The sequence below is a fragment of the Acipenser ruthenus genome, chromosome 19, assembly GCF_902713425.1.
Source record: "Acipenser ruthenus chromosome 19, fAciRut3.2 maternal haplotype, whole genome shotgun sequence".
In the NCBI taxonomy this organism is placed as follows: Eukaryota; Metazoa; Chordata; class Actinopteri; order Acipenseriformes; family Acipenseridae; genus Acipenser; species Acipenser ruthenus.
The window spans coordinates 22,150,624-22,177,440 of record NC_081207.1 but is presented as its reverse complement, the minus strand read 5'-3'; the positions used below and the strand labels follow the sequence as shown (position 1 = coordinate 22,177,440).

The 26,817-nt window shown below is 36.9% G+C and overlaps 3 protein-coding genes across 6 annotated transcripts in view; 1 reads left to right on the top strand and 2 right to left on the bottom strand.

The window, feature by feature from the left end:
* The window catches only part of LOC117424496 (charged multivesicular body protein 1a-like), a 14,007-nt gene extending 5,445 nt beyond the window's left edge, over window positions 1-8,562 (bottom strand). Inside the window, exons 1-5 of the mRNA XM_034040856.3 lie at window positions 8,411-8,562; window positions 6,791-6,810; window positions 3,460-3,537; window positions 2,825-2,971; window positions 993-1,121 (exon numbers count right to left, since the gene is read on the bottom strand). Of these exons, the coding sequence (XP_033896747.3) occupies window positions 993-1,121; window positions 2,825-2,971; window positions 3,460-3,537; window positions 6,791-6,810; window positions 8,411-8,417 (381 nt within the window). The 5' untranslated portion in view covers window positions 8,418-8,562. The remainder of the gene's footprint in view (window positions 1-992; window positions 1,122-2,824; window positions 2,972-3,459; window positions 3,538-6,790; window positions 6,811-8,410) is intronic.
* Window positions 8,528-18,308, top strand: LOC117424495 (cyclin-dependent kinase 10-like). 2 transcript variants are annotated; one of them, XM_034040854.3, is made up of 15 exons: window positions 8,528-8,599; window positions 9,487-9,602; window positions 10,284-10,356; window positions 10,949-11,020; window positions 11,676-11,778; window positions 12,786-12,867; window positions 13,146-13,213; window positions 13,500-13,552; window positions 14,049-14,118; window positions 14,903-14,962; window positions 15,091-15,214; window positions 15,334-15,473; window positions 16,339-16,391; window positions 17,262-17,380; window positions 17,865-18,308. In XM_034040854.3, exons 2-14 carry the CDS (start codon window positions 9,510-9,512, stop codon window positions 17,354-17,356), a joined length of 1,086 nt encoding a protein of 361 aa, XP_033896745.2. In that variant the 5' UTR covers window positions 8,528-8,599; window positions 9,487-9,509; the 3' UTR covers window positions 17,357-17,380; window positions 17,865-18,308. The 2 variants fall into 2 exon arrangements, with proteins under 2 accessions (XP_033896745.2, XP_058848616.1); XM_058992633.1 differs by lacking the exon at window positions 8,528-8,599 and adding an exon at window positions 8,926-8,944.
* LOC117424048 (spermatogenesis-associated protein 2-like protein) lies at window positions 17,799-26,817 on the bottom strand. Of its 3 annotated transcripts, none has more exons than XM_058992635.1 (3): window positions 26,585-26,817; window positions 22,273-22,561; window positions 17,799-21,313 (listed from the first exon to the last, which is right to left on the bottom strand). In XM_058992635.1, exons 2-3 carry the CDS (start codon window positions 22,558-22,560, stop codon window positions 20,891-20,893), a joined length of 711 nt encoding a protein of 236 aa, XP_058848618.1. In that variant the 5' UTR covers window position 22,561; window positions 26,585-26,817; the 3' UTR covers window positions 17,799-20,890. The 3 variants fall into 3 exon arrangements, with proteins under 3 accessions (XP_058848618.1, XP_058848619.1, XP_058848617.1); XM_058992636.1 differs by lacking the exon at window positions 26,585-26,817 and adding an exon at window positions 24,677-24,804; XM_058992634.1 differs by lacking the exon at window positions 26,585-26,817 and adding an exon at window positions 23,895-24,641.

Genomic DNA, 26,817 nt, shown 5'->3' with positions numbered 1-26,817 from the left:
GGCTTGGATCAACGCACATGTCCCACTTCATTGCTTCAGGAGCCTACAGCTCACCAATTTATGGGAAATAGTTGGCAACACTTCTCTAAATCAGCTGTTGTGATACAGATTTTTTTTTTTTAATAGAAAGTTAAATGTTACCAGAAAATCCTGGAATTCAGTAAGAATTAATTTAAAGGCTGCAGTATCCTGCAAACAAAGCCCGTCAGACTGGCCGAAATATACTTCTGATCTCCTGATGTGGGTTCAAATCAAATTCTTGTCCCAGTAGACATATAACTTGTTTGATTCTAGGAGGACCACAAAAAAAGGATCTGTCCTTTTTACATTAATATCAAGGACCATCAGCTATTGAGGTGCACATATCTGTTTCTTGAGTTATCAGTCCTAAATCCTTCAATTCAAATCCTGTACAGTGCAACTCTAGTTTATGGTCACCTGCTCTTAACAGCCAGTTATTTGTATTCCCTTCAATGAATGCCAAGATGCACCTTGTCTTAAGCATCCACAAATGTTCAGCCTCCTTTGATGGTCAGTTACTTCAGGTTTCACAGTAGTTGGAAGTGTAAGGGCAGCAAGAGGGGCAACAACTGAACAGATTTGAATTATTAATAATAATAATAATAATAATAATAATAATAATAATAATAATAATAATAATAATAATAATAATAATAATAATAATAAAACTGAAATGCAATGGCAAAGGAAAACATTCTGAGGAATAAAACAATTAAATATATGAAACTAGCAATAAGTTGAAATAAAGAGCAGTCAAATTATTGATTTGAATACTTTCCAGCTAGTTTATCAGGTACATTACTTAATTCCATTTTTGGGAAAAATGCTTTTCACTTGCTTTAAAATAGGGCCCCAAGAGTTCCAGCTAGTGTTTTTCTATTTTAAATATAATAAATAAATAAATAAATAAATAAATAAATAAATAAACAAACAGAAATTCAATACTATAAAAAAACAGATGGACTGCATACCGAGGTGTGAACGTCCAGATTTTGGACTTGCGTTTCAAACTTGTCCATAACAGCCGACACCTTCTGGAGATCCATTGAGCCCAGGGCTTTGTCCAGTGCTTTTGTAACTTGAACCATATTTTTTGTAACCTGAAACAATGCAAAAGAGAATTAAATCAGAGGGCCCTCTGTGATGCATTCCTTGTAGTCTACACAGATATACTTATGGGACATAATGTTAGGGGGATAACATTTCCAAAATGTAATGTACAGTACACCCTCTCTATAACACCCTTCATTACAACGAACCTTCGGCTATAATGAACCTGGCCCCTGGACCCCAAATAAAAACAACAACAACAAAAAAAAAGATAATATAAACACACACTGTCAACATCCCGGTCTGTACGCATGGGATGCCGCCTCCACAGTTAAGTCAACTCTTTTGTCTTCATAAAAAGCACACACTATGTAACTATGCCTCCGAAACAAAAAACACTTTATGTTGCAACAAAGCTGGAAACAACTAATAGTTTGAAAAAAAAAAAAAAAAAAGAGGAGTAACGCAAGCATCACTCTGTCGTGAATATAAATTGTCAAAAAGCACTCTGTGTTTTGGCTTGTTCAGCAACCATGCGGCAAAGCAAAATTGATTAAAGAAAAAACAACAACAAAAAACATGAGGATCTGATTGACTTTTCATGTCAAACGATTCATGTCAGATTGATTTTGAATAAAAGTGCTGATTTTTGCTTTTTGTACTGTTTTAATTCTTTAATGAATATGACAAAACAAAAGCAGAATGCTGCATACATGAGACAAACAGGTACGTGTAATTCTACTTTTATTCACAATCTCATCTCATTAACTTACTCCAACACTATCGTTCATTTTGATTGTCCTTTCGCTGTAACAAACCTCTCGATATAACGAACAAAAGGCTTGGACCCCAACAAGTCTGTTATAGCGAGGGTGTACTGTATAATACACACCAAAGTTTTATAAGCAAAACCTTGACACTTAACTATTTGTAAATGTTACATTTCCATCCTCAGTCAGCAAAGTATCTGAACAGCACAGAGGAAGAGAGTGTTACAGGGTCAGAGAACGTCACAAAGTCTCACTCAACTCTTGCTCTTTCTAGCATATGGATAAACAGCTGGGTTTTTCACTCGTGTTCCAAACTAAATATTATAGGGGAAGTGTTTTTGTATGTCCATGACCTCACGTTTGCATACGAATGTACACACAAAGAGCATGGTTTTACTCTAAAATAACCCTAAATTTTATGTCAGTAACAGGTCACATTGAAAACAAATGGATCAATCGTGCTGCATCTAGCCAAATTCTGTGTACTCTCTGAAAATGTCAATACCTGGGTGAAAGATATCAACTGAACTCCATAGTCCCAGTTGTGAACAAAGAAAGTAGCAAATTAGTTTGACAAACATATTCTAAATTGGCCTGTTTTATTTCCATCTTGTGTAACTTATGTCTGCTTAAGCAACTCTCAGTTAAAATATTTATCAAAAACAAAGCACCCCCAAAGCACAGGGCAATTTGGAGCAATTTTGGTATCAAGACTTCATATAAATGTAAAAAATGTATTGGTGTTTTTTGTGTTCAGGGATCAGCCGTCAGGATAAAAAGATGGCGCGCTATCTTGTAACCAAAAAGGTCTCCGTTCCCACACATTATTTTACTTTGCGCGCTAGAAAAAAACATGCAAAATCCACATAATCTACTAAAGCACTCCCTAACTTAAATTACAAATGTTATGGCGGTTGACAAATTAGAAAACAAATCTGCCTCTATATAACTCAATGCATTCCTATATATAAACAGCAGCTCACCCCCTTCATTGTTACTGCTGTTTGAACTTTTGACGCCACCGCATCCACTCGAGATGCCATTCTCAGCCAGTTCACCCCTTCATTCTTCTTCCTGATGGCATTCTCTGCATAGACCCTGGCACACTCCACATTCTTCTGCTGAAGAGCCTGATATGGGGAAGAGAGCAGAATGCCATTAACTCAGCACAGTGAAACATAAAACCAAAAGCTGTGGTTAAAGTCTACTGGTTTACAAAAAACACACATTTAAAAACACATCTACTTCTTATCTCAAAAAAGGGCAAACAATAGACTTATAAGATACCTTCCCCTATTGGCTCTGAATGCTTACACGATGCAGCCCCTGTTGCTCTCCAGACTGGAAGGCAGGCGATCAAAGGGTTCAATTTCACCTTGATCCTTGAGTGTCTGCAAAGCTTATTTTTCACCCTAACAACGCTAACAGCAAATGATGCCAAGTCAGTTGCCCAACCAGCTGCTTTTCTACTCTTGGCTAACCTCTTTTGTTTACTCTTTGTTTAATACAGTCAATTTTGTTTACTTACCAGCCAGCCTTCCTTCCCAAAGTGTACAAACCACTTTTTTTCCTCAAGGTATTGAAACCACTGTTCCCCACCCCAATGCACTGCACTAACCTTTTTCACTTTGGCCTGTTCAGTTCTGGAGTCCTTCTCTGCTTTCTTTGCCAGCTTCTGCAGCTGCTTCGCCGTAAACTAAAGAACAGAAGCAGGAGCTTGAAATTAATTTTTCCTACAACTATAATACAGTCAAATCAAAAAGTTTGGTTTTGTGAATATTGATTTACTGTACATGCAATAATTAGGTGTAGCATACCAATATATATATAAGGAGGCTGTGTGGTCTAGTGGTTAAAGAAAAGGGCTTGCAACCAGAAGGTCCCCGGTTCAAATCCCACCTCAGCCACTGACTCATTGTGTGACCCTGAGCAAGTCACTCAACCTCCTTGTGTTCCGTCTTTTGGGTGAGACGTAATTGTAAGTGACTCTGCAGCTGATGCATAGTTCACACACCCTAGTCTCTGTAAGTCGCCTTCGATAAAGGCGTCTGCTAAATATAACAACAAATATATATATAGTATATATCCCCAGAGTCTCTCAATAACTTGGGCTAAAGAATGTTCTAACCAAGTTTCATCACAACTGGATCTGTGCGACACAGATAAGTATGGACGGCACCAATATATACATATCCCCTGCAGGGAATTAAAACTTTAAGACATCTGCTGTAAGCAACAACTACAGGGTTCATGCAGCGTACAAGGAGATAAGCAGCTTCCGATTAGTACGCTGGTTGCTTCTCTAATCATAGCTATTATAAGTGATATATGTGACATGCTGCTTCTGCTCCAATAAAAAGCACCGATAAGCAGCATGAATTGTTTTTATTGCACTGGCTGACTTGTCTGATGTAAAAGATCTTCGCCATTATAGATGTCAAAACACTGTATGAGCAGTTTCATGACAACCTGCCCACTGTTTCTAGTGTTACACCTTTAAGCTTTATCTAAATAAAAGCCTGAGTGAATCATTTTTAATTCCCCAATCTAATACGTACAAGCTAAATATTAGGGTGTGTCAGCGATTGCAGCAGTTCGGTCTGCATTAATTCAACCAGATACAGCACTGACTCAGCACAAACAGTTGAAAGCATCACTAAAGCAAACTAGATTTATCCTGGGCAATGTAAAAGCTTAAACAGCTTGGTACCTTCACATTTCCTAACTCCGATGCTCTAAACAGCAAAATAACTGTCATCAAAAAATTGACCTCCTAATTTCTCCTCATGGCTAATTCTACCTATAATTATCATGTTACTCCTACAACCCCTTAATACAATTACATCATTATCAGTGAAAGTCGTAGTACCTAAACCACCTTTATTTTGGCCAAGAAAGGGGCTCAACATGGTCGCTGACACACCCATAATGTTCAGCCCAGAGCTAACAAGGGCTCTTCATTTTGGAAAATGAACTTTAAAAAAGATAGTAATGTATTAGTTTACATGGTATTAGTTTTGGCTTTTGAACTGGCAGACAGTTATGGCAGTGGTGTCAAATATTTTGGCATGTTTTGGTTGAGATAATGTATTGGCGGTTTTAGAAGGAAGATCAGAAACTCAATTTAGGATGTTTAAAATTAATATTTCAGTCTATTTGTGTATAAACTGCCAGATGTGCGGTGCACCCTCTCCTGCAATACAAAGCATTCAAGATGTTTCAAAATCTGGTAAACAATTTCAAGTATATGTAAAAAGTTAGAGGAGTCCCTAGGGCCAATGGCACGCTATTATGCTTCTCCACATCAGCATTTTTGGAAGTGATTTTTTCAGGAATATTTAGTAAGCATGACAAAAAAACTATTTAAGTAGAAACAAAAAGAGACTCAAAAATAGACATTAATAGGAATAAACAGGTTAGGAATTGAATACATTATTAGAAAAATACATCCAGTCATTTAAAAGTATCCCTTTAAAAGTTACTGTTGTGATTTAATTTAAATAACAACTGTTTCTAACTAGAAGCTCTAATGTGATGCAGGTACTTACCACATCATTATCATTACACAGTACTGTGTTCCAACCATTCTGATGATGTGGTAACTTCTATTTTACTAATCTAATATTACAATGTTTATGTCAAGTAAAATAAATATTGTTTGGGAACCACAGCGTGGGGTAACATCAAAACAAAGCTCTAACCTATCATTGAAATGAAACGCATTTTCAATAAAACCAAATTTTAAGTTGTGTTTCCAAAGTAAACCCATATTTATTTTGAAGAAGCTAACAGCTAAACGGTATTTTATGAATCCTATAGTTTGATTTCAAACTCTTAAAAGGCCATCATAAGAACATCTTAGTGAATGACATTACCGGATATAATATCATGATTAGAACTGTTACCTCTATTATTATTATTATTATTATTATTATTATTATTATTATTTATTTCTTAGCCGACGCCCTTATCCAGGGTGACTTACAATTGTTACAAGGTATCACATTATACATTATTTCCCATTCTACAGATATCACATTATTTTTACATACAATTACCCATTTATACAGTTGGGTTTTTACTGGAGCAATCTAGGTAAAGTACCTTGCTCAAGGGTACAGCAGCAGTGTCCCCCACCTGGGATTGAACCCATGACCCTCCGGTCAAGAGTCCAGAGCCCTAACCACTACTCCACACTGCTGCCCTTTATCTTTTTTACCTTTATCTAGGATACTGTACTGCTTTATTGTTAATATGCCAGTTACAATGCATTACTGTTTCTAATCATCACAAATCTTAAAGGCAAATTGCTGTTTACATTGAAAAAAAGTATTGGGTGATTACAAAAAAAAGAGAATACAGTTAAGTGGCCAATTGTAATATCCTTGTTTTCAACTGAACTTGCAGGAGAAGGGAATTCTGAAAGGTGCCTTTTCAAATTGGTGACATCTAATGTTCAGATATTGAGAAAAAGGTATGGTAAAAACTCAGTATGGTGTGGTTGATGTAGCCTGGAACTTTTGGATATGAATCACTGAATCATTTGCAATACAATTATAAACATATCTATAAACATGATGGATTGATATATATAATTATGTTCAGCACCAACTATAACCTTTTTTTTTTTTACTAAAAGATAACACAAATACAGTTGCATACCTAGAATAAAGCAGATATTTCAAATATTTAGGTGACATGACCCCAATATGACAATCATCTTGGTCAAATGCGTATATATAAAGCTGCACATGAACCGGTTTGTGAGATATTAGCAAGTGAAATACTGGATGCAGATTTTCAAACATTCAATCTCCACTCACAGAAAAACTCCATTTGTGGGTCAATTGTAATATGGTAATAAAAATATAAAAATAAATAAAGTTTAAAGTTTTTAATTTATTTGATTTATCCTTTTTTATATGAATTACAAATGTTTCTGTACTCACCTTCAGCTGAAACAATGTATCTGTAAAGAACAGAGAAAACTGCATTACAAAACACTAAGAGTCTGAAGAGATGGGTATTAAGTGCCACACTATAGAGAACCTTCCCTCGACATGATTAGGGCCTAGTAAACAATACAGCTGAACGAGGATGAATGTTCTATGAATACAGAATTAGCATTTTGAATCAGCACTTCATCAGAACTGCATTTACATTATGCAATGAAAAAAAAATAAAGGAATGGGGAAAGTAGTGTCAGTTTATCAAATAACAATACAATAATGGCTTCATTGTGCAATGAGTCATGGAGTCTAAAGCCCCATTCACACTGGCATGCTCTACCCGGGACAGAACCTACCCAGGTCAGGACCTGGTGTCATGCGGGTCGGCTACGCGACACCACACTGCTTTTAAAGAAGCAGGGTCGACCTGGGTGACAGAAACAAGTACACAATGTGTGTATCAGTGCCCCGGAAGCAGCTTGTTACGGACGCTTCCATCTAAGCTTCTCTGGATTGAACTGTTGGCCCAAATGTTGATTCGAGCAAATGTTTCTTCATCCCTGCTGCAATCTGGCTTATGGTGTGTCTCAATCAACAAAAATATGGCTGAACAGAATAAACAGAAATGTTGCTTGCAGAAGTGAAACCTTCACGCAGGTGTGGCTGTTATTTTGTTGGCTTATGAACGGCTGCCATGCATTGTGTCTCGCTCGACACAGGTCAAAGTGTTTTGACCCACATCCTGAAGTGGGTCACCGTGACCCAGGTCAACCCGGATACGACCCAGGTACATAGTTTCACACAACCTGAGTAGCCAGAACCCAGATAGGAGTGCCAGTGTGAAAGGGGCTTTAGACTATACAAGCTCCTGAGCTGTAATTTCACAGACATTTGTTTTACAAATGGATAGGAGGTAAAGACTTGCGTGTCTAAAAAGCTATGATGGTATGTTTCCAACTAGTTGGTGGATCAGTCTGTAATTGGATGAGAATCTGGTGGTGGCAACACAATAGGTTTTGAGGGGAGGTCCTAATAAAGTGGCCTGGTAAATAAATTACCCTATGTGAATAAAGGCATTACAATTTGCAGGGCAGTGATGTTTCAAATATCAGAGGTGTCTGAATTATTTCCTCGAGACGAAGTTTTGCTGTAACGTAATTGTCTTTAATTCTTTCCTAAACTCTTGAAATGACTTTCTTGAATGAAATAAGCACGTCTGGGTGACCTAATGATTTTAAACGGTTCTGACATTTACATTTTTTTCTTTTTATAGTTTTAATCAGGTGTATTGGAAATTGCTTATAGATTATAATACCGTACAAACGTCATATGCTAACGTTTAAACGTAAAATAAACATTTTTTTTTCAAACGTAATGTTTTTAAAATAATAACACATTTTACATGTAAAGGGACCTTTACACAAGTATATGTTAATCTCTAATTCATGTTATACTTCTGCTGTTTTACCGCCGTAGCTGTCAATTTATACCACACACCAGGAAGTAAACAGTATAAATAAGTATTGTTAGGAATATTTTTGTTTTTTGTGAACAAAATACGTCAATACAGATGAAAATAAACCCCTCTATTGTCGCATAATAATAGGTACATGCTCTTACCGTCCATAATTTCATATACAAGTCTTGTAAAATGGTATTATGAAAATTAAAGATTCCACTGCATAACACCTAGTCATAAACACAAATTTAGGCTTCTCTTCCTCTTCCGGTTTTGCTGTAGTAATTAAGCACGTGAGCAGGGATCCCACGCCCCACAGCATGAGGAGATGTTATTTTAAGCGCAGCAATGTATGATTATTTATTATCTTGTTCCATGACGTATTGTATTTATATATGTGTACATATGACGAAGCATAGCTCAGCATTGGAGATGTGAACCAATCTGTAGAAATTTGCGAATAATGACCATCGAAACGTTGGGCAGCTGGCTCTTTGAGCTAAATATATCTATCTATCTATCTATCTATCTATCTATCTATATATATATATATATATAGAGAGAGAGAGAGAGAGAGAGAGAGAGAGAGACCCCCCCCCCCCCCCCCCTCCCCCTAGTTTTCAATGTATTCTTGGGACTGTCGCTGGCGAGGAGGAGGCCTTAAGAAATACTTTTTTTTAATTTTTCTTAATTATGTACGATCCGCAAGTGTTTCCAAACTATCTATATGGCCTACTATATACTACGCACACAAATATAGACGTAGACAAGAACAGATTACACAGATTATATCCTTCTTAATTATAGTTAAATACAGTCTGAAACTCTGGACGTTATCTTATTATCATGACGTGCCAAATGGGAAGATATCCGTTTTTTTTCCAACATTGATAAAGATATACAAGTAACCACCTGTCATGTGAACCTTACTTTTTTGTTTTACACAATTAAGCAGTACATTCATTTGGCTGGTTATTATTTGCGGTTTGTGTTTTATTTCACTGCAAACTTTGTATTATTGGACTGATTGCTTAGAAGGACTCAAGGAGCGAGATGAAAGAAACTCCGGGAAAGTTACTCGTTGTCCATTCAATCCGTTTTTCCTGTTTGTTTAATTAACAACATGCAGTGTCTGGAAAACACAAACCAGCTTATTATACACGTGTACAGTACATAGTAGACTGTGTGGGTGAGCTTTGCGGTCTTCATGTTTTGTTGTTGTCTTTGACATGTGAAGAACAAATAAGGTGTGGACGGAGCATGTCGGAGTTCACTGAAAAGGAGAAACACCACCCGATCAGACTACGATCTCTAAAAAACGAACAGATATTTACTGTCCCCCAGCAGGATCGGGTAAGCACTCATTCTAATTAAAATGAATGGCTTACCTTGTATTAAAACAAAAACAAACATGTTGTTTTTCCTCTGTTAAAGAGCATACATAAATAATTAATATAGTCGTAGTAGATACATTTGTAATGAAGGCAAGCAGATTGGGCTAAACAAAAGCAAACAGGTATCATATTTTAGTGTAAAATTGCCTTGCTGACAATACAACCACCCCTTCCAGTGTAAACAAACACGGTTAACTCCTTTGTCTTTCCTATCAACACCTCTACATAATTTATCAACATAATTCAAGTCGTTTTTCGTGCCTTTTAAAAGCTGTGGGAATTGCAGTAAACTGCTGTATCTTTCCTAGTACCTGTACAAAATTCACATATACTAAGTTATATTTTATTTCTTTTTTCACAGCCACTGTTGTCAAGTTTACAATGGTATTTTTCCGATGGTTCTATTGAGTATTAATAATATGCTTTACCATACCCCCACTGGTCTTTACCATGCTTTCACTATACTTTATTACACTTTGCTATGGTTTTACTATGGTAAACGTTTAGATTTGATAATGGTGAGCTACTTGAGGGAAGTGATTCAAATACAACTGTAGGTAACTGTTGCAGACCAACATGTTTTTAGCCGCTCAGTTAGTCCCAATTAAATTCATGTAAAACTTCGGTGTTTATTTTTTAGCTCGGGAACTGCAGGAGCGTCAAGGAGTTTGAGAAACTAAACCGAATCGGAGAAGGGACCTATGGAATCGTCTGTAAGTTCTGACTTGTTTCTTCTTGTTCTTCTTCCTCTTCTGTGGTTTGTCTGTACCTATAATGAATAGAGGTTGGATGTTAGGATTCTGTCATCAAAAATACAGAACTGCAAACTCATTATAATGTCTTGCAGTTGTCTACAAGACAGACAGTGGATGTGGGAGACATGGTGATGTACATTTTCATGATGCTGCAATTACTGTCAACTAATCATCTATTTACAGCTGCAGAAGGGGATATTATTTATTACAACCCAACATGCCTTCAGCTACTAGGCTACTAATATTCTATTTAAATTGTTTGAACAGTTCTCAATTTCCTGTCTTACAAAAGCATGACCTTGTGTGGCAGGGCTGAGGCCCTGCACATGCAATGAGAATGATTTTGTGTATTTTGTTTTGCCTTTTGTACACTTCTTGTATGCCTGCATGTGCTCTACCAGTCACGTGGCTTTTCATTTTGTTTGTAAATGAAGTCCAGGGAGCTTGAGCAGTATGTTAATATGTCAATTGTTCATTCTTCAATGTATGTCAAAGTCTGGATGTTACTCAGTTACAATGCCTGTTGATAAATTGTGCTTTAAACCTGTAGATCGAGCCCGGGACACAAAAAGCGGTGAGATTGTTGCCCTAAAGAAAGTGCGAATGGACAAGGAGAAAGATGGTAAGTCTCTGCATTATTATATTTACAGTGGTCGGACAAAAACCTGGTAAAACACTGTCAGGCCAACATGGGCAGCCAGCATGACACTAATTCCTTATGACTAGTCTGCATGCTATGTGATTTGTTATGGAGGAATGTATACATTATAGGAGGGTTAGATTAGATTTTAAATTCTTTGATTTAAGTTATGAAAGTTCTGGCTAATTATCTGATAAATAAATCCCCTTTTTCCCCATCCTCCTGTCCTCTTGTCAATATGATAGATCAGCCTCCAACTCTGCACCTTGCAGCAAGCCTTGTTTAAGCCACCAATTTAATAGCAATGATAGCCCATGTCCTGCCAGTCCCAATTTTGACAATTGTTAAAGAGTAACGTTTTCATATATGTTCTACCTTTTTATGATATTTGCAATTTAAAGTGCTTTGACCAGAGCTGAGGACAAAGCTAGACCAGCCAATGTGTCTCTATGTAAGAGAAAGTGCCATCGAGGCAAGGTGATGGATTACTTTGAACATTTAATTTGATGCTACTAAATTTTTAGGATGCATTTGAAACATTTAACGCGTTCCAACGTTTAAACTGTTGTAACGATAAACATACCTTATACATGACCAATCCCTTCAGGGAAGTTTAATCTTCTATATCCTGCTTTAGGAATCCCCATCAGCAGTCTCAGAGAGATAAACCTGCTGCTCAAATTGAGGCACCCCAATATTGTGGAGCTGAAGGAGGTGGTAGTAGGAAATCACCTGGAAAGGTATGATATGGAGTGTAACAAATTCAATCATGAAGCTTTCACGAGTACTTTCGTCATTTAAGGAGGCTGTGTGGTCCAGTGGTTAAAGAAAAGGGTTTGTACCCAGGAGGTCCCTGGTTCAAATCCCACCTCAGCCACTGACTCATTGTGTGACCCTGACCATAGTTCACACACCCTAGTCTCTGTAAGTCGCCTTGGATAAAGGCGTCTGCTAAATAAACAAATAATAATAAATAATAATCATTTATTATCCTCTGCTACCTACCTACGTGTCACAGTCTTTGAATATATAGAGAGACATATCCATTACAAAAAACATAGGAAAATACCAATAAAAGTGACCTAATTGACCTGGTATGTTAGCAGCAAGGCTGTAATCCAGTCTGGAAAATAATTTCAGTAGATTTTGTAAACTAATCTAAGGTTACCAGCAGACATGCCCAGTCTCCTTGCCAGCTAATAATACGTGGTGTAATTCTATGAGCTGGCATAAATTCTGACACAGAGGAATGTGCTGTGTTGGTGCAGTGAAGAGATGTGAGTATCCTTAGCTAGACCTTGTTCTTCAATAACAGAACTGCGTCACTGCATATTGATCACCAGCAAAACTGAAATGATAGCGCTAAAAATAGGATCAAGGATGTGACCTGGAACTGTCCCTGTCATTTCATTACAGATGTATGAGTGTTGTTACCTACCATTTGATGCCAGTGGGAAATGAGATCTGGTTCCAGAAGTAAAGGAAATGTTTCACTGAAGAGTAAATGCAGGTTTCAAGGTTGAGTGAAGAATCAGTCATAACTTAAATGAATTGAAAGCGAGATAGGGTTGCAGTGAGCAAAACCACAACTCTTGCACTTTTATGGCTGACTTCATCCTTAGTAAATCAGGTAGTCCAAGATTAGTGTAAATTTGGGTCTGTGAAACCAGGAAGGTTATCTGCAGGTAATCCACAGCCCTATCCACTTTAAAAAGCAGCTGTACTTTTTGTTTTGTTTTTCATTTAGTATTTTTCTGGTGATGGGATACTGTGAACAAGACCTTGCCAGCCTTTTAGAAAATATGCAGTCACCATTCTCAGAGGCTCAGGTAAATACTACTGCTGCATTCAAATTGACAACTTACTGACTGAATGTGAGACCCAGAACTATTACCATAACTACACTATCACAAGTCCCCTATTAATTTGCTGTTGTTTTTTTTTTTTTTTCTATTTCAAATAGTCTTTCAGGGTAGTGAATAATAATAGTTAAAGAACACGGCCCTTATATATATTGTGGGGAACGTACAGTACAGCCCCTGTCATGAGATGCAGGTTTGTGTTAAAGAATACTTTGGTTAGAACTTTTGGTATTTGTTTATCTCAGGTGAAGTGTATCATTCTACAGCTTTTAAAGGGGCTCCATTACCTGCATGAAAACTTCATTGTGCACAGGTGAGTGTAATTCAGGGGGTGGCAGAAAGCTTTGCTGGAGCCACTTGACTTCATAAGCCTTTACCACAGGTGATCACTTCAGTACAAATGCAATGAGATGTAATATATTGTAGAAAAAGTTATAAAGTACCACTTAATGAGTATTTGCCGGCCCAGTCGGGGTCATTTCTTTCCTTGGCTGGGGATAAGTATATTTTCTGATTCCTAAATACAGTGCAGAGTATATATTTGTGATGTTTGTCTGTTTCATTTTTGGTCATGACGTCAAATTTTGCTTCATCTTCAGGGATCTTAAAGTGTCCAACTTGCTAATGACTGACAAAGGCTGTTTAAAGATCGGTGAGGTGCATTTTATTTTTTTAGAGGAATGACTAAAACTACCGTAGTTAGACAATACTAATACTGACATATCACATTTAGTGATTTTATTTTTCTACTTGTGATCAACCATATATCTGCTGTTTAGTTAACCTGCCTTTGTAGCTTTGTAAATGAACAATATAATTCTCTGCCAGACTTAAATAATTGAACTAATAACAAAGAAAGCATTTGATATGCTCATTCTAACTTCTGGTATAGGTTGTTGGGTTTTCATACAGTACACTGCTTCACTGTCTTTGAGTTCCCTCTGGTGGGGGATGAAGGTAATTCAACTGTGATGCAAGCTGACTTGCTTTAACACAAACCAGAAATAAACTGATCATACATTTCCAATCAGTAAACTTAACTTTTGGGGGTTTTAAGACCTTTTTTTCACATGCTACCATATTCTCTTGCCCAGTTAATGTTTGTGTCTTATTTTCTTTCCTTTGATGGTTTTGTTTTCTGTGCGCAGCTGATTTCGGACTGGCCAGAGCCTACGGTGTGCCTCTGAAACCAATGACCCCGAAGGTGGTTACATTATGGTAAGTTCATCTTTTGGGATAAGAGGGCAGGTCACACTCAGTTCCTGTCTTGACCTTGGTCTTGTTGGTCTTTCTGAGTGTGTTGGAAGAGTGATTCATGATTAGCAAGCTAGAGAAGTCATGAACTGGAAAGAATGTCACCCCTGCTGTTCAGTTTTACTGGGTGTCACATTCCGGTTGGCAGGTTTCCCGTGGAAAGAAGACCTCTATCTCCATGTCAATAACCTGGGTAAATAAACACACATACTTGGTGCCAATCTGGGGTTTTGTGATACGGGCACTTGCTGTATCTACTAAGAAATGGATTCCGACTTCCAACGCTTATTTAATATAAATTAAAATCTGTTCCACTCCCGTGCTTAGTTTTTAATAAAATGTAACACTTTGCAGCCAGAAATGAAAGCAAAAGTTGCCAAGAGGCATTCCTTAAGTTAAATCAGTAATTTATCATTATTTCCCTAAGAGGTATTTACTTGGTCTTGTGTTAAACATGAGACGCATAGAGTCATTTTGAGGCACCTTAATTTATGGAGCCTGAAGATTGATTCCAGGTCATCTCTTTAAAAAGGAATTGGTATAACCTTTCAATAGATTGGTTTACAATTCCTGTGCCATGCGGATGCAGTGGACGTGCTTATGTGTGTATGTTGAAATTATTTAGGAATCGGTTACCTAGTTTTCATAGCGTTGGTCTAATATAACTGAATAAGTAGTCATGTTTCCATTGAGAAAAGTTCATGAAGTAACTTATTTATATACATTTTATTTTCCTTTCTCTCTATAGGTACAGAGCCCCTGAACTTCTGTTGGGAACAAAAACACAAACCACTGCTATAGATATGTGGTAAGAATGAATTCTGTATAAAAATGTGTGTTTTCTGTAATGTTTTAGCAATACTAGTACTAAAAATGTGTTTAGAATTGGTCTTTGTTAACATCCCCCATTTTTTGTAATATTTTAACCCTTTGCAGGGCAGTGGGATGCATTCTGGCCGAATTACTGGCCCATAAGCCTTTGCTTCCTGGAGGTTCAGAGATTCAGCAGATTGACCTAATAATTCAGTTGCTGGGGGCACCCAATGAGAACATATGGCCGGTAATGAGAATATTTTATTATCTAGCTTTGATTTGAATTTTTACAACATATTTAACGTGAAATGTCTTGGAATATGACTTTCAAATCTTTTTTGTTACGCTGTGCTTGCTTCTATCCAGGGTTTCTCCAAGCTCCCACTGGCTGGTCAGTACTCCCTGAGGAAACAACCCTACAACAACCTCAAAAACAAGTTCACCTGGCTGTCTGAGGCGGGACTCCGGCTGCTCAATTTCCTCTTTATGTACAATCCCAAGCGGAGGTAAATCTAGCCTGTATTCTAGCAGAATGATAAACTTTTTTCTAGATCTGTGGGAGGATTGTTTTGTGTTCTGTAGAGTATATTAGCATTTAGCAGTTGCTGGTTTTAAAACTAAGCTGAGCCATCAGTTTTACTGTACATCCCTGAAGTGTTATCCTTTTAGATTTTGCCGTGCCTGTGAGAGTCTTGTAGTCTTGCAGTGCCTGCAACACCCATTGCCTTTCTCCATCTTATTAGAGATTATTAAAGTCAAAAGGGAGCTTTTCTATCATAGAAAAGAGGAGGCCACTAAGTTGGCATTCTGAAGGGTGCTGCAGTCTGATGTTGCAGTCATACTGATTGATAAAGGTGCCAGAGAGATTAATAGCACAAATAACTTAAAATGAATGAATTACCATGTATCTTTGTTGATCCTTGTTTGAGAGTGGGGATAGAGGTAATGTTTAGTTGCAGATGACAGTCCTATCATTGTTATTGTTTATCTTTCAACCTATATATACACTAATGTCTTAATATTATCTTTTAAATATATTTTTTTGTTGGTATTTCTTAATTCAAGCCAGGAGATTTCCACTGTAAAGGTAAATGGGTGATTGTGACATCACGACTGCTATGCCCAATATGTAAAGGCAAATCTACAGCCATGGCCATTCCAATTGCTAGGATTAGTTTTTTGTTTTTGTTTTAATGAATTACATTTTTTAGTTTATTCTTTTTTTAAGAAAGATCATAGCCCCAACTGTCTTGTTTTAATATACTCTATGTAAACATATCACATCTTCCTTTTGAAGCTGGCACTCTTTTATATAGTATATAATTGTGTCCCTTTTTGTGTGAGGGTTGAATGATTACATTTACATTTCAGGGCCACTGCAGAGGATAGTTTAGAGAGTTCCTACTTCAAAGAAAAGCCCCTGCGTAAGTAATATTAATATGTCCATAATGATTCAAGGGATATTTTACTAAAACTATATGTAGAAAATGAATCTCCGAGGCTTACATCTCTAATTGGTATAACAGCAGTTTCACAAGACCCTCATTGTTTTCACTTTGACAAGGTTTGTTCTGTCATTTATCATTTTAAATTGTACAGTACTTTGTATCCCACCTGTCCTGTGTACTTGCATTCTACAGTGCACAAAAGAAAACCTATAGTAAAAAAATAATCCAACAAACGGAACCATTTTCTGAGAAGACTATGAAACTAGCACCAACCCCCCACACGTGAAACTAAGTTGGAAGGAGCCTCTAAATAATTGTTCTGTGTAGTGGCTTGTTAGGTTTTTTTTTTTTACTTTTAAAATTGTTGTTTACTATTTTATCTCTGAAAATGTCCCTGGTGTATGCACTTGCAACAAAATTGTGCCTCTACTGTTATGGCAAGAAGAAACTCTGGAAAATATAGAACTGCATCTATGAATGTTATTTAAACAAATTGCTAAGCTTTAAGTTTGAATCTATCATTTTATCTGTATATTAGAAGCATACATATCGGTCTCACTGAATGACAGTTTCAAGCAGTTTTTTTTAATTTTTTTTTTATTTATTACCCTACAACTAAAACTAAAAATTTATTTGGGCAATTAAAAATAACTACATTGACAAGTTAAGCTTTGTGATAAAGTGCAAAGAAAAGCTCAGCTATAGTAGGCACCAATGAATTGGATGCAGATTTAAAATATTTATTTTTAATCTTTTGCAATGATCATTTCTAAATACTGTAGGGAACTGGTTTACTTGTAGTGCAATGTAGTTGTGTTTTATTAACCCTTGTAACTTCTCCCGAAGCCTGTGAACCAGAACTGATGCCTACCTTCCCTCACCACCGGAACAAGCGAGCTGCGGGGGGCTCCGAGATCCAATCAAAACGCATCAAAGTCTGATCCCAGGAAACAGCCCTCTGGCAGGTGGTAGTATTTGTAGTAGCAGCAGCATGTGCTCCTCTGCACGGTTTAAATAATAAAACGATCCCTTCTCAGAACAGATTTGGGGATTTTCATTAGCTATCATACACTGTTGATGTTTTTGGTTGTTTAACCTAGAATGTGTCAGTGGAGGTTTAAACATTCTTGGTACTAGTATCAAAAAACATTTGTGCATTGATTTATATTCTGACTTGTGTATTTTAAATTCTAGGGTATTCCTAGTTGTATATTACAAAGAATTGCATACTGATTTTTCACAAGTAAATATGGTGCTCCATAGCTGAGTTAATTTTTTCTCTAAATCTGCCTTTACATGGCTTTGAGCTTGGCTGGGAATAAACAGACTCTCTCGTTGCAGTTGCATGCAAATCATCTGCCAGCCCACCTTTTATATAGACAAACAAAACTAAGAAGATGCACCTTAAAAATGGCTTGTATCAATGTTCAGTATGCTTCTCTCTTTCAGTATTTGCGTGTGAGCACATTGAGGTTCCACACAGAGCTGCTGCTGCTCGGTGTACATCCTTCCTCGCAAGGCTTTGCAATTCTGTGAAAAAAATATTGCGTTACACTGCATTCCAGCTTCTGCTTCTCTTGGGCATGAAAATCTAGATCTGATAAGATACACCAAACAGATACTTCTACAATTTCAAAACATCAGAAAGAAATCTACTGTTAAGGATTACCATAAAAACAAAAATCAATGATACATTCCAAGAACCCACTTTATTGAGATTGCTATAGTATTGCTTACAGTGTCATAATAAATGTAACTTTGAAACAAAAAAATGATTAAAGCCGCAAACACCAAAGCATGTATTAAAAATCAGATACTGCTACAAGTATATTTTTGTATATTTACTTTGGGTCTTGTAAATAAAAGCAATTTTTTAACAATTACAACAAAAAATTGTCTGTTTTATTTGTAAAGAAGCTACCTTTATATTGAAGACACGCAGAGTGAAATACTGTACTGTTAAAAGGGATAGTACGCTTTACTGTTGTCTACAGATATATCCTCTGCTTAATACCACTTAAATGTGTTACAAAACACGCTTTATTAAGGAAAACACCATTTTTGATTTTGTTACAGGCAGCAGGATCCAGTTAGGTCATACTGTTTGTAGTCAGTAAGAAAACGATTGCATTGGAGTGAATGACAGTTTAATTGAACCTTGAGTTGCTATCTTTGTGTTATACATCCATCTAAAATGTCTTGCTGTTGCATGAGAATTACTTTACAATACGAATTATTAAATTAGTTTTCACTTAATCAATTATTATTAGGGTAAAACAAGCATTTGGGAATTATACAAACAGTAGCACATACAGCCTAAGAAATGTAGTACGTTAGCTTATTCTGTCCAACTATATAATAAAAAAACAAGCTCACTATTAACATCACTCTGTCAGTCCTTTTTAATTTACCTTTACTTTAAACGAAAGCTGACTTTCTCTCATGTTCAGATTTCAACTTAATTCTTAACAAGATCCACCTTTAAACCAAACAGTATTCAGTTATAACAGGCATCAGTTCTGGGTTGCTGGGTACAGCAAATCAGAAAAAAAAACTGAACAATTGCTATCAGGAACTATTAAGACTGACAAAAGCAAAAAGTGAAGCAGTATTTGGTAGTTATTGTTAATCTAAACTATACACTAGGATTTGATTTATTTCATAATAAACAGTAAAGCTATAGCCTGTTGTACTGCTTATTAAACATGTCATAATTTGTACCCAGATTTTTAACACAGCTTTACACAAGACATGCTGAATATTATTTCTAGTTTTACTGTATCACTCCAGTGTAGGAACAGCAAGAAACAGTATAATGCAGTTAATTACACAGATAAAAGCATGGTATCTGTATACATCATGTTTACCACTCTGCTGTATTTCTCAAATTAAAAATCACAGGTTCCTCAGGTAAACTAACAGTGGCACAAGTGCATGCACTGGTTCATATTTCTTCTATGCATACACCCTTTTCAGTTTATACAGATTTTTGCCCCAAAAATGTATGCGGTTTATAAAAGACACCCCCCTCAAGAATGTAAAATATCAAGAACATCCCTAACATTACATTCAGTAGATATATTTACAGTACGTGAATAAAAACTACAGGTTAATTTCAGCTTTACATGGTTAGCTTTCAACCTGAGAGATCTCCCTCTATTCAACCTGCTGTAAATTAAGATTATTGTCCTATTCGTGGTCAGAATCTAGGCCTTCTGAGTTGAAAATGTCTAAATTTCAGTTTTGTTTGTATATATGACTGACCACACATACACTTAAGTGGGTATTTGTAAAAGCACAATTTGCAGAGTGCACGACGGCACAATAAGCAAACATCATAGATGGTCATGTACAGCATCGATTTCTATATTTAATTCTGTACTACATGTACACTTCTCGAAACATATTACTTTATGCAAATTTCAGTTTTGTAACTCTCCACATGAAACTGAATGTACCTCAAAGCAAGTCATGCATACATAGTAAGAATACTCAGTGACAGAAATGCAACTGTGCTTTTGTCATCTCAATGGCTTAATATGCTGCTGGACGTCCTCCACATTTTTGAGTATGACCTTCCTATCCTCCTTATCATAAATAAACTGGGTGTTGTGCCCTGGTCTTTGACACATCTCTGTAGAGGCATTTAAACCGTTGTGCACATTGCGTCTGTTTTCACGTTCATAGCTGAACACTATAACCTCATGACCACAATCCCTGCAATTATCGAAATGCTATGAAGCATTCTGCATGGTTTACATTTATAAAATTAATCTTTGGTTACACATCTGCAGGTCTCAAACCCTTCCAGACAGTCCCTCTCCTTGCCAATGGTTGCTCTTTCTGCCTCACTTCGGTCTGCCCCTGGAGAGTAACTAGGCTTTTGCATCCCAACAGTAGTGTTTCTTGTTGTCATCTCAGCTGAATTCACACCAGCTCCAGACTTCGAGTCTTCAGTATGAAGAAGTGTTGATTTCCTGGAGTGTGTGCAGCCAAATTCAGGTTGGCTTGGTGACTGGACTCCAGTAGGGTAGGAGCTACCCAGAGTAGGTTTCTGTTCAAGCAACTGAGTTGCCAGATCTTGAAGTAGCATTAAATCCACTACAATCATCTTTATACATCTGTTCTGGGATGCTTTCAGTTCTATTAAAGGATGCGCTGCTGGTATGTATATCTGTGCTCCTTGACTGATTATTATTATTATTATTATTATTATTATTATTATTATTATTATTATTATTATTAGTTTATTTAGCAGACACCTTTATCCAAGGCGACTTACAGAGACTCGGGTGTGTGAACTATGCATCAGCTGCAGAGTCACTTACAATTACATCTCACCCGAAAGACGGAGCACAAGGAGGGTTAAGTGACTTGCTCAGGGTCAAACAATGAGTCAGTGGCTGAGGTGGGATTTGAACCGGGGACCTCCTGGTTACAAGACATTTTCTTTAACCACTGGACCACACAGCCTCCTAATGGTGTTCACCTCCATTCTGCTTTGGATCAGTATAAAGATCAAGTGCAGGCTCTGCTGATTCTGCAGCTTCTTTTGCCCAGGGGTCGCTTTGCTTTTGTTTCTTCAAGGCTAAGATCTTTTTCTTGAGGTTTTCCACACCTTCATCAAGGCTTTTCATAGCGAGTCTCTCCGCTATCAGATGTTGAATAGAAGCATCAAAGCCCTTCAGTCCTTTCAACACTTCTAACAGGAGGTCACACTCAGACCGGGCTGTGAAGAAACCACATGCGAGTTTGATCAGGTCTTCAGAAGATGGTAAGACAGCTATTTCCAGCTGATTCTTGTCTTTTATTCTGTAGCCCATCTTCTGAAAGAGTTCCACAATATTGTGATCAGACAGGACAGGTTTCAGGTAGTGTATGTAGACACCCGAGTAAGTCTAAAACAAAACAAAGTTACATGGGTCAGAAAAACAGTGATTCATCATGTTGACATGTTTACTAGATTTCTTTGCAGTAAAATTAAAGGCATGGAATCCTGCCAAACACATTTTCTGTGTTTTTATGCTAAGCTTACATTCCAGGTTTCCACTGGCTCAACTGGATTCAGGTATGGGTGAAGATGAATAGAATATAGTGCCAATGGTTTTCAAAATAAATACCAGCCCCTTTTAAAATCTTTAATTAGAGAATCTGGTCTCCATTTGCATGTGCAAATTCAATTCAAGTTTGTTCTCTTTTCACAAAGTGATATGCAAATCATTCTATTGATGATTCTAAGTTCACAGAACTAGCTAATAGTGGACATCATATGGCACAGAGGTTCTCTTCCTCCAAGTGCAAACAAGGAGGTATCTGGCAACTACAAAAAGTGAGTTTTTGTGAAAAAATAATAATAAATAAATAAACCAAACAATCCCCATGGTCATAATCTAAGGGGAATGTCAGATCACACTGAACGGTTTGTAAACATCAAGAAAAAAGATATGTGGCTACAACTTGTAGTGGATATTTATTGAGAGAACCACAGAATACAGCTGTGTACCCACTATAAAGACACTGTGTCAAAGCATGTGGTCTGTATTATTGATATGGTCAGAGGTTAAAACAATGTGGCAGTGGTTTTGAACAACACAGGCATTAGAACTTGAGAAAAATCAAAGCATACAGCTGAGTACCAAACACAGTTACTCAATGTCTTTATACAACAGAAACTTACAGCCCTCAACAGGGCAGCCATATTAGGTCAATGTCCTGGTCACCAACACATTTAGCATTTATATAAAAGGTTTATATAACCCAAAGTCACCTGAACGTTAAGCGGTGATGAAGCCATTACCAGACAATATCTGTTTAGAAACCGTTTAAGAGGGTTACATTGCTATTGCGTTTCCTGTACCTTAATGATCTTGAATTCTTGTCGCCAAGGGCCCAAGTAAAGATTGAGAGAGGCCAGCTCCAGGATTTCAAATGCTTTCCTGAGCTTTTCCAGCCCCGTCTCCAGACACGGCTCTCGCTGAAGGGAATCTGTGATGATCTCAAACACGTTGTTCTCCAGGTATCCGTGCAGCTCCTTCCCTGCCTCTATCAGCAACTTCCTGGTAATAGCTCCCAGCGCAGCGTTTCTGCAGATAACGTTGGCGTACAAGACCTTCTTGTACTCCTCGCAGATGTCCTTTTTGCTCATTCTGGGGAAAAAAATAAAAAATCTGAACCTTTGGACATCTTGTTAATTTGAAATAGTTGTGATTCCTAACTAAAATGCACTGCAGTGTGTTGTATAAATACATTGTGGTCCATAACACTATTACAGACTCACCTGCTTGAATAGATGGGTGTACAATTTATGCACTGTAACTTACCCAGATCTGAACTGTGTCTGACAGGAAAAAAGGCAGTAGTGGCTGAATAGCTTTCAATATATACTGAACAGTACATGCATTTGTTCCATAATGTGATCTTCATTTAGCTTATATTAGAAATCTCTGCCTCACACAGTGAAGGGAAGCCATGCGCGAAAGGAGATCTGAATAAGTGTAATCAGTAGAGTCTCGTGTTTTACGCAAATACCAAATAACACAAAATAAGACAAAATGTAACATATAAAATGAAATAAAATGAAATGCAAATATAAAAATAAATAACGCGAAAAATCATTATAAAACAAACAGAGTGACATTTTTAAATTGTGAGGTTTATATAGAAAATACTTAAACAGAAGCTCTGACTAGCACTTGCGCAGATGTATAATTTGAAGTGAGTCGTTTGGGTATTAAAACTGTGATGGAAGAGAAGAGACATTTGTTTCTAAAATGCCTAAACCGTGCATAACAGAATTTGAGCATAAGGGGATGTTTTGAATGGATTTGAATGAATGAATCTGCTTTGCTTACTCTTTAAATACTGAGAAACCCCAAGTTATTGTATACTGCTTCAGTGCAATGGGATTGAAATACAAATCCTATGTTTTTTTAAAAAATTTGTATTTATTTATTTATTTATTTATTTATGTATTTATTTTTAATGGGTAGATTGCTGTATGTGCAATTATTATGACAGCCCCACAATATGTATGTAGTTAAAACATGATGCATACTATACTATTGTTGATATACATCTATTTGAGTTGTCTTATTCATGTGTATCTGAATAAAATTACATTTGTGAAAAATCAAACGAAAAATTATTTTTAAAAAAATAATAATAATTTCACGGGGCTCTACTAATAACACTACATAGTGACACGTGACACAAGATGTTTTTATTTATTTTATTATTATTATTATTATTTTTACTACACCCTTGTATATTATTGTAAACACTTTCAGAAATGAAAGTAAAATACATCACTCGATGTGTTAAAAATGTGTATTTGTGTATGTATTTCCAACCTAAACGTCGTATGTAGATAAATAATTAACAGCACTTGAGCATTTTAATATAGTATAATGTTAAACCGCAACTGAATGTCACCATAGTTTTTAAATTAACTATAAATAAAAAAGAAACTAAGATTCTTACCTTTTGCTTGCCCTTTGCTTTATCAGCGAAAATGTCTTCAAATTGAAACTCCTCAGCCCACAGGCACAAACGAGAAACGAAACTTTGCACGGTTTAACTAAATTAGCGTTTAAAATAACCAGACTGCTTGGGGTATGACTTGTTTTGATTAATAAAAACCCAATAGTTTCTAATCCTGTGTACGTTTGTACGTTTAATTACATTGTTTATTTAAACAAACACTTAAACGAATCTCTGAAAACATACTCATTAAATTGTTCCACTTCCTGCACTGAAGTGCAGATGTCACAACATCCCGCTGTGTTCTATAATTAGGGGCTGCGTCATCTGATTGGATCATTTCGATAATTTTCTGCTATACCGTAAATTATGAATGCTTAATATTTACAGAATCGATACAAGTATGTATGGCAAAAGAAAAACAACGTTGTACCCAATGCAAAACTATCCTATATACATGATCACATTTCACAGTTTAGCTCTCCTGCTGCAGAAACCAGACCTGTTTGATTATCCAGTTTGTTTAGAGATACAAAGACACTACATATTCTATGTATGATAGAAATGTTGCAGAATTTTTCTAAAATAAAAAAAAACAGAAAAAACGTAATTTCTTGTAATATAATACAAACGAGATATTGGTTACTTGAATGTGTGGATTATAATTGTATTATCTTCGTGTCCTGCGCGGGTCGGTGGTGCGCGTGTGAGTGGTGGACGTTAGGTTTTTAAAAAGTTCTGTTTGGTGGTGAATAAGTAAAAGAAGACTAAACGACACTCACCTTGTCAGCGACTTTATATAAGAGTGACGGCGCTACATTGGTGTTAGAGTGGGATGCAAATACCCCGGTACGTATTCGTCGGACTGTAGCCTGGTGAGCAAGTACGGGGCGGATTTGAGGCTGGCAGGGCAGAGTGTAGCGTGCACGGGGAAGGCAGCAGCAGGGCTGATAGGTGACGTAATCACACACTAAAACATAAGCCCGATATACACTCCTTGCAAAGGAGCCGCCTCTTTTGTACAGCGGTGATGTCATTGACTGTGACTGTGATGTCATTCACCACATACAGGGGCGCGTTAAGTAAGTGAGCCGCTCAGAGTGAGAGCGCTCAGAGAGCAGAGAGCAGATTTAAATGACTTAACGCTCTGCTCCACGAGAGCGCTGAGCGACTTTTAAAAATGTCGAATAATAATTATTTGCTTGTTTGTGTTTCTGAGGTGATGGTAGATGAAATGGTCCAGTGTGAAGTTACTGTCCCCTGCTGTACCTCGCTGAGTTCGGCGCTCTGTTTGGACTCATATCTGGCTGTGTTTAATACCGGCAATACCGACGTTAATAATGAATAATATTAATACTACAAGCCTAATAATAATAATAATACATTAATAACTAAAAAAAATGAAATTAAATTATACAAATTCGAAAACAACAATTTTTTACTATCTTATTTAGCCAATTAATACATAACTTCATAAGTCGAAACCAGTTCATCGTTCTTGACAAACGTATTTGTCAACCCTGCCTGTCATCTCCACTTGTTTCCTGCAGGTGTCCATTCCGTCCGCTCACTCTGATCACTGATGAAAAATGCTCAGGAGCGCTCTGAGCGGCTCAGCGGGAGCGAAACAGCGAATCGTTAACTTGATTCTTTTACTGAGCCGCTCTGATCCGCTCACGCACCCACTGTAGTTGGTGATGTTACGATCTACTTTTCCTTTCTGTTTAAACATTCAGGCACCATGATACTAAGTTTATTTATCCATTTACTTTCTTTTAGTCTTCTATATTGTACGTTGTCTAATTACATTTTTTCTAAAACTACGACTTTTAGGTCATTCATGTTCTGCTCATTCTTTGTAAAGTGCTGAACCATTGGTTCATTTACTTTTGTATTTCTTATGTTTGATAGGTGATTTTGTATGCGTTTGTATGATCCTGTCTCCTATATATATATATATTCTCAAGGCCATTTTGTCACATGCTTTGAATGAAATGAGCAAGTCTGTTCTGTCCTAGGCAGTTAGGATTTTCCAAACAAGCTCACAGACAGATAAATAACAAGATATCTCAATATAGGAGCAACATAACTCCAGTCCACTCAACATAATTGCAAACACCAAAACACGACAAAGGAATTAGATTTTCTGAAGTTTACTTCGTGTTGTTTTACTAGAATTACAACAGGTGGCGCAGTTTTACAGGTTATACACAGCAGCAGAGCTGTCTTGTTGAATAGTTAGCAGATGCTGCACAAGACGGGGCTGTCTCGCTTGGCGTTCTTGTGAACATTCTATATTAATATAAAATATCTGCTGGACGCTTTGTGCCACTTTGAAACTGAACTTTATTGCAGGTGTTACTATATATAGTAGATGCCGCTTATTAATCTCTCGGTTCCCAGCAAGAAGTTGTCATTAACCGAAAGTTGCCAATAAACGAAAAGCCCCCGTTTTCAAGTGTATTTGTATGGAACGATATACTGTAGTTGTACAAATATGACACTGAAATACATCTGTTTTAAATGTTACAGTGTTAAAAAAATTAACATGAGAAACACGAAATACCCAAACACAGAACTGTTTACTTCACGCGTGTGTAAACAAAATAAAAAAAGACTACACAACGATGTGCTACAATTGTCCTTACAATGAGTAAAGCAAACATAAACAAAATATGTGTTGTACTTACAATCAATTCTAAAAAACACACTGAAAATAAGAAATTGTCCAACGTTGACTGCTTTTTATAAATGTACCACCTCCCGCTGTAAATCCATCTCAATGTTGCGTGCAGCTTCGTAGCCAGTTTCAAAGCCACGATTCTGCCTCAGTCCGCCAGAAATACGCAGTTGCTAAGTCAGTGTGTTATAAAAGCTGCATGAAGTATGTGCATACATCATGCAAGTGCGCTCTGTAGCACTG

Coding starts and splice junctions, on each gene's coding strand:
- LOC117424495 (XM_034040854.3), top strand. CDS start 9,510: ATGTCGGAGTTCACTGAAAAGGAGAAACACCACCCGATCAGACTACGA. Junction 14,119..14,902: donor CCGAAGGTGGTTACATTATG/GTAAGTTCATCT, acceptor TTCTCTCTATAG/GTACAGAGCCCCTGAACTTC. Junction 15,215..15,333: donor CCAATGAGAACATATGGCCG/GTAATGAGAATA, acceptor GCTTCTATCCAG/GGTTTCTCCAAGCTCCCACT.
- LOC117424048 (XM_058992635.1), bottom strand. CDS start 22,560: ATGAGCAAAAAGGACATCTGCGAGGAGTACAAGAAGGTCTTGTACGCC. Junction 21,314..22,272: donor AAGAATTCAAGATCATTAAG/GTACAGGAAACG, acceptor GTTTTGTTTTAG/ACTTACTCGGGTGTCTACAT.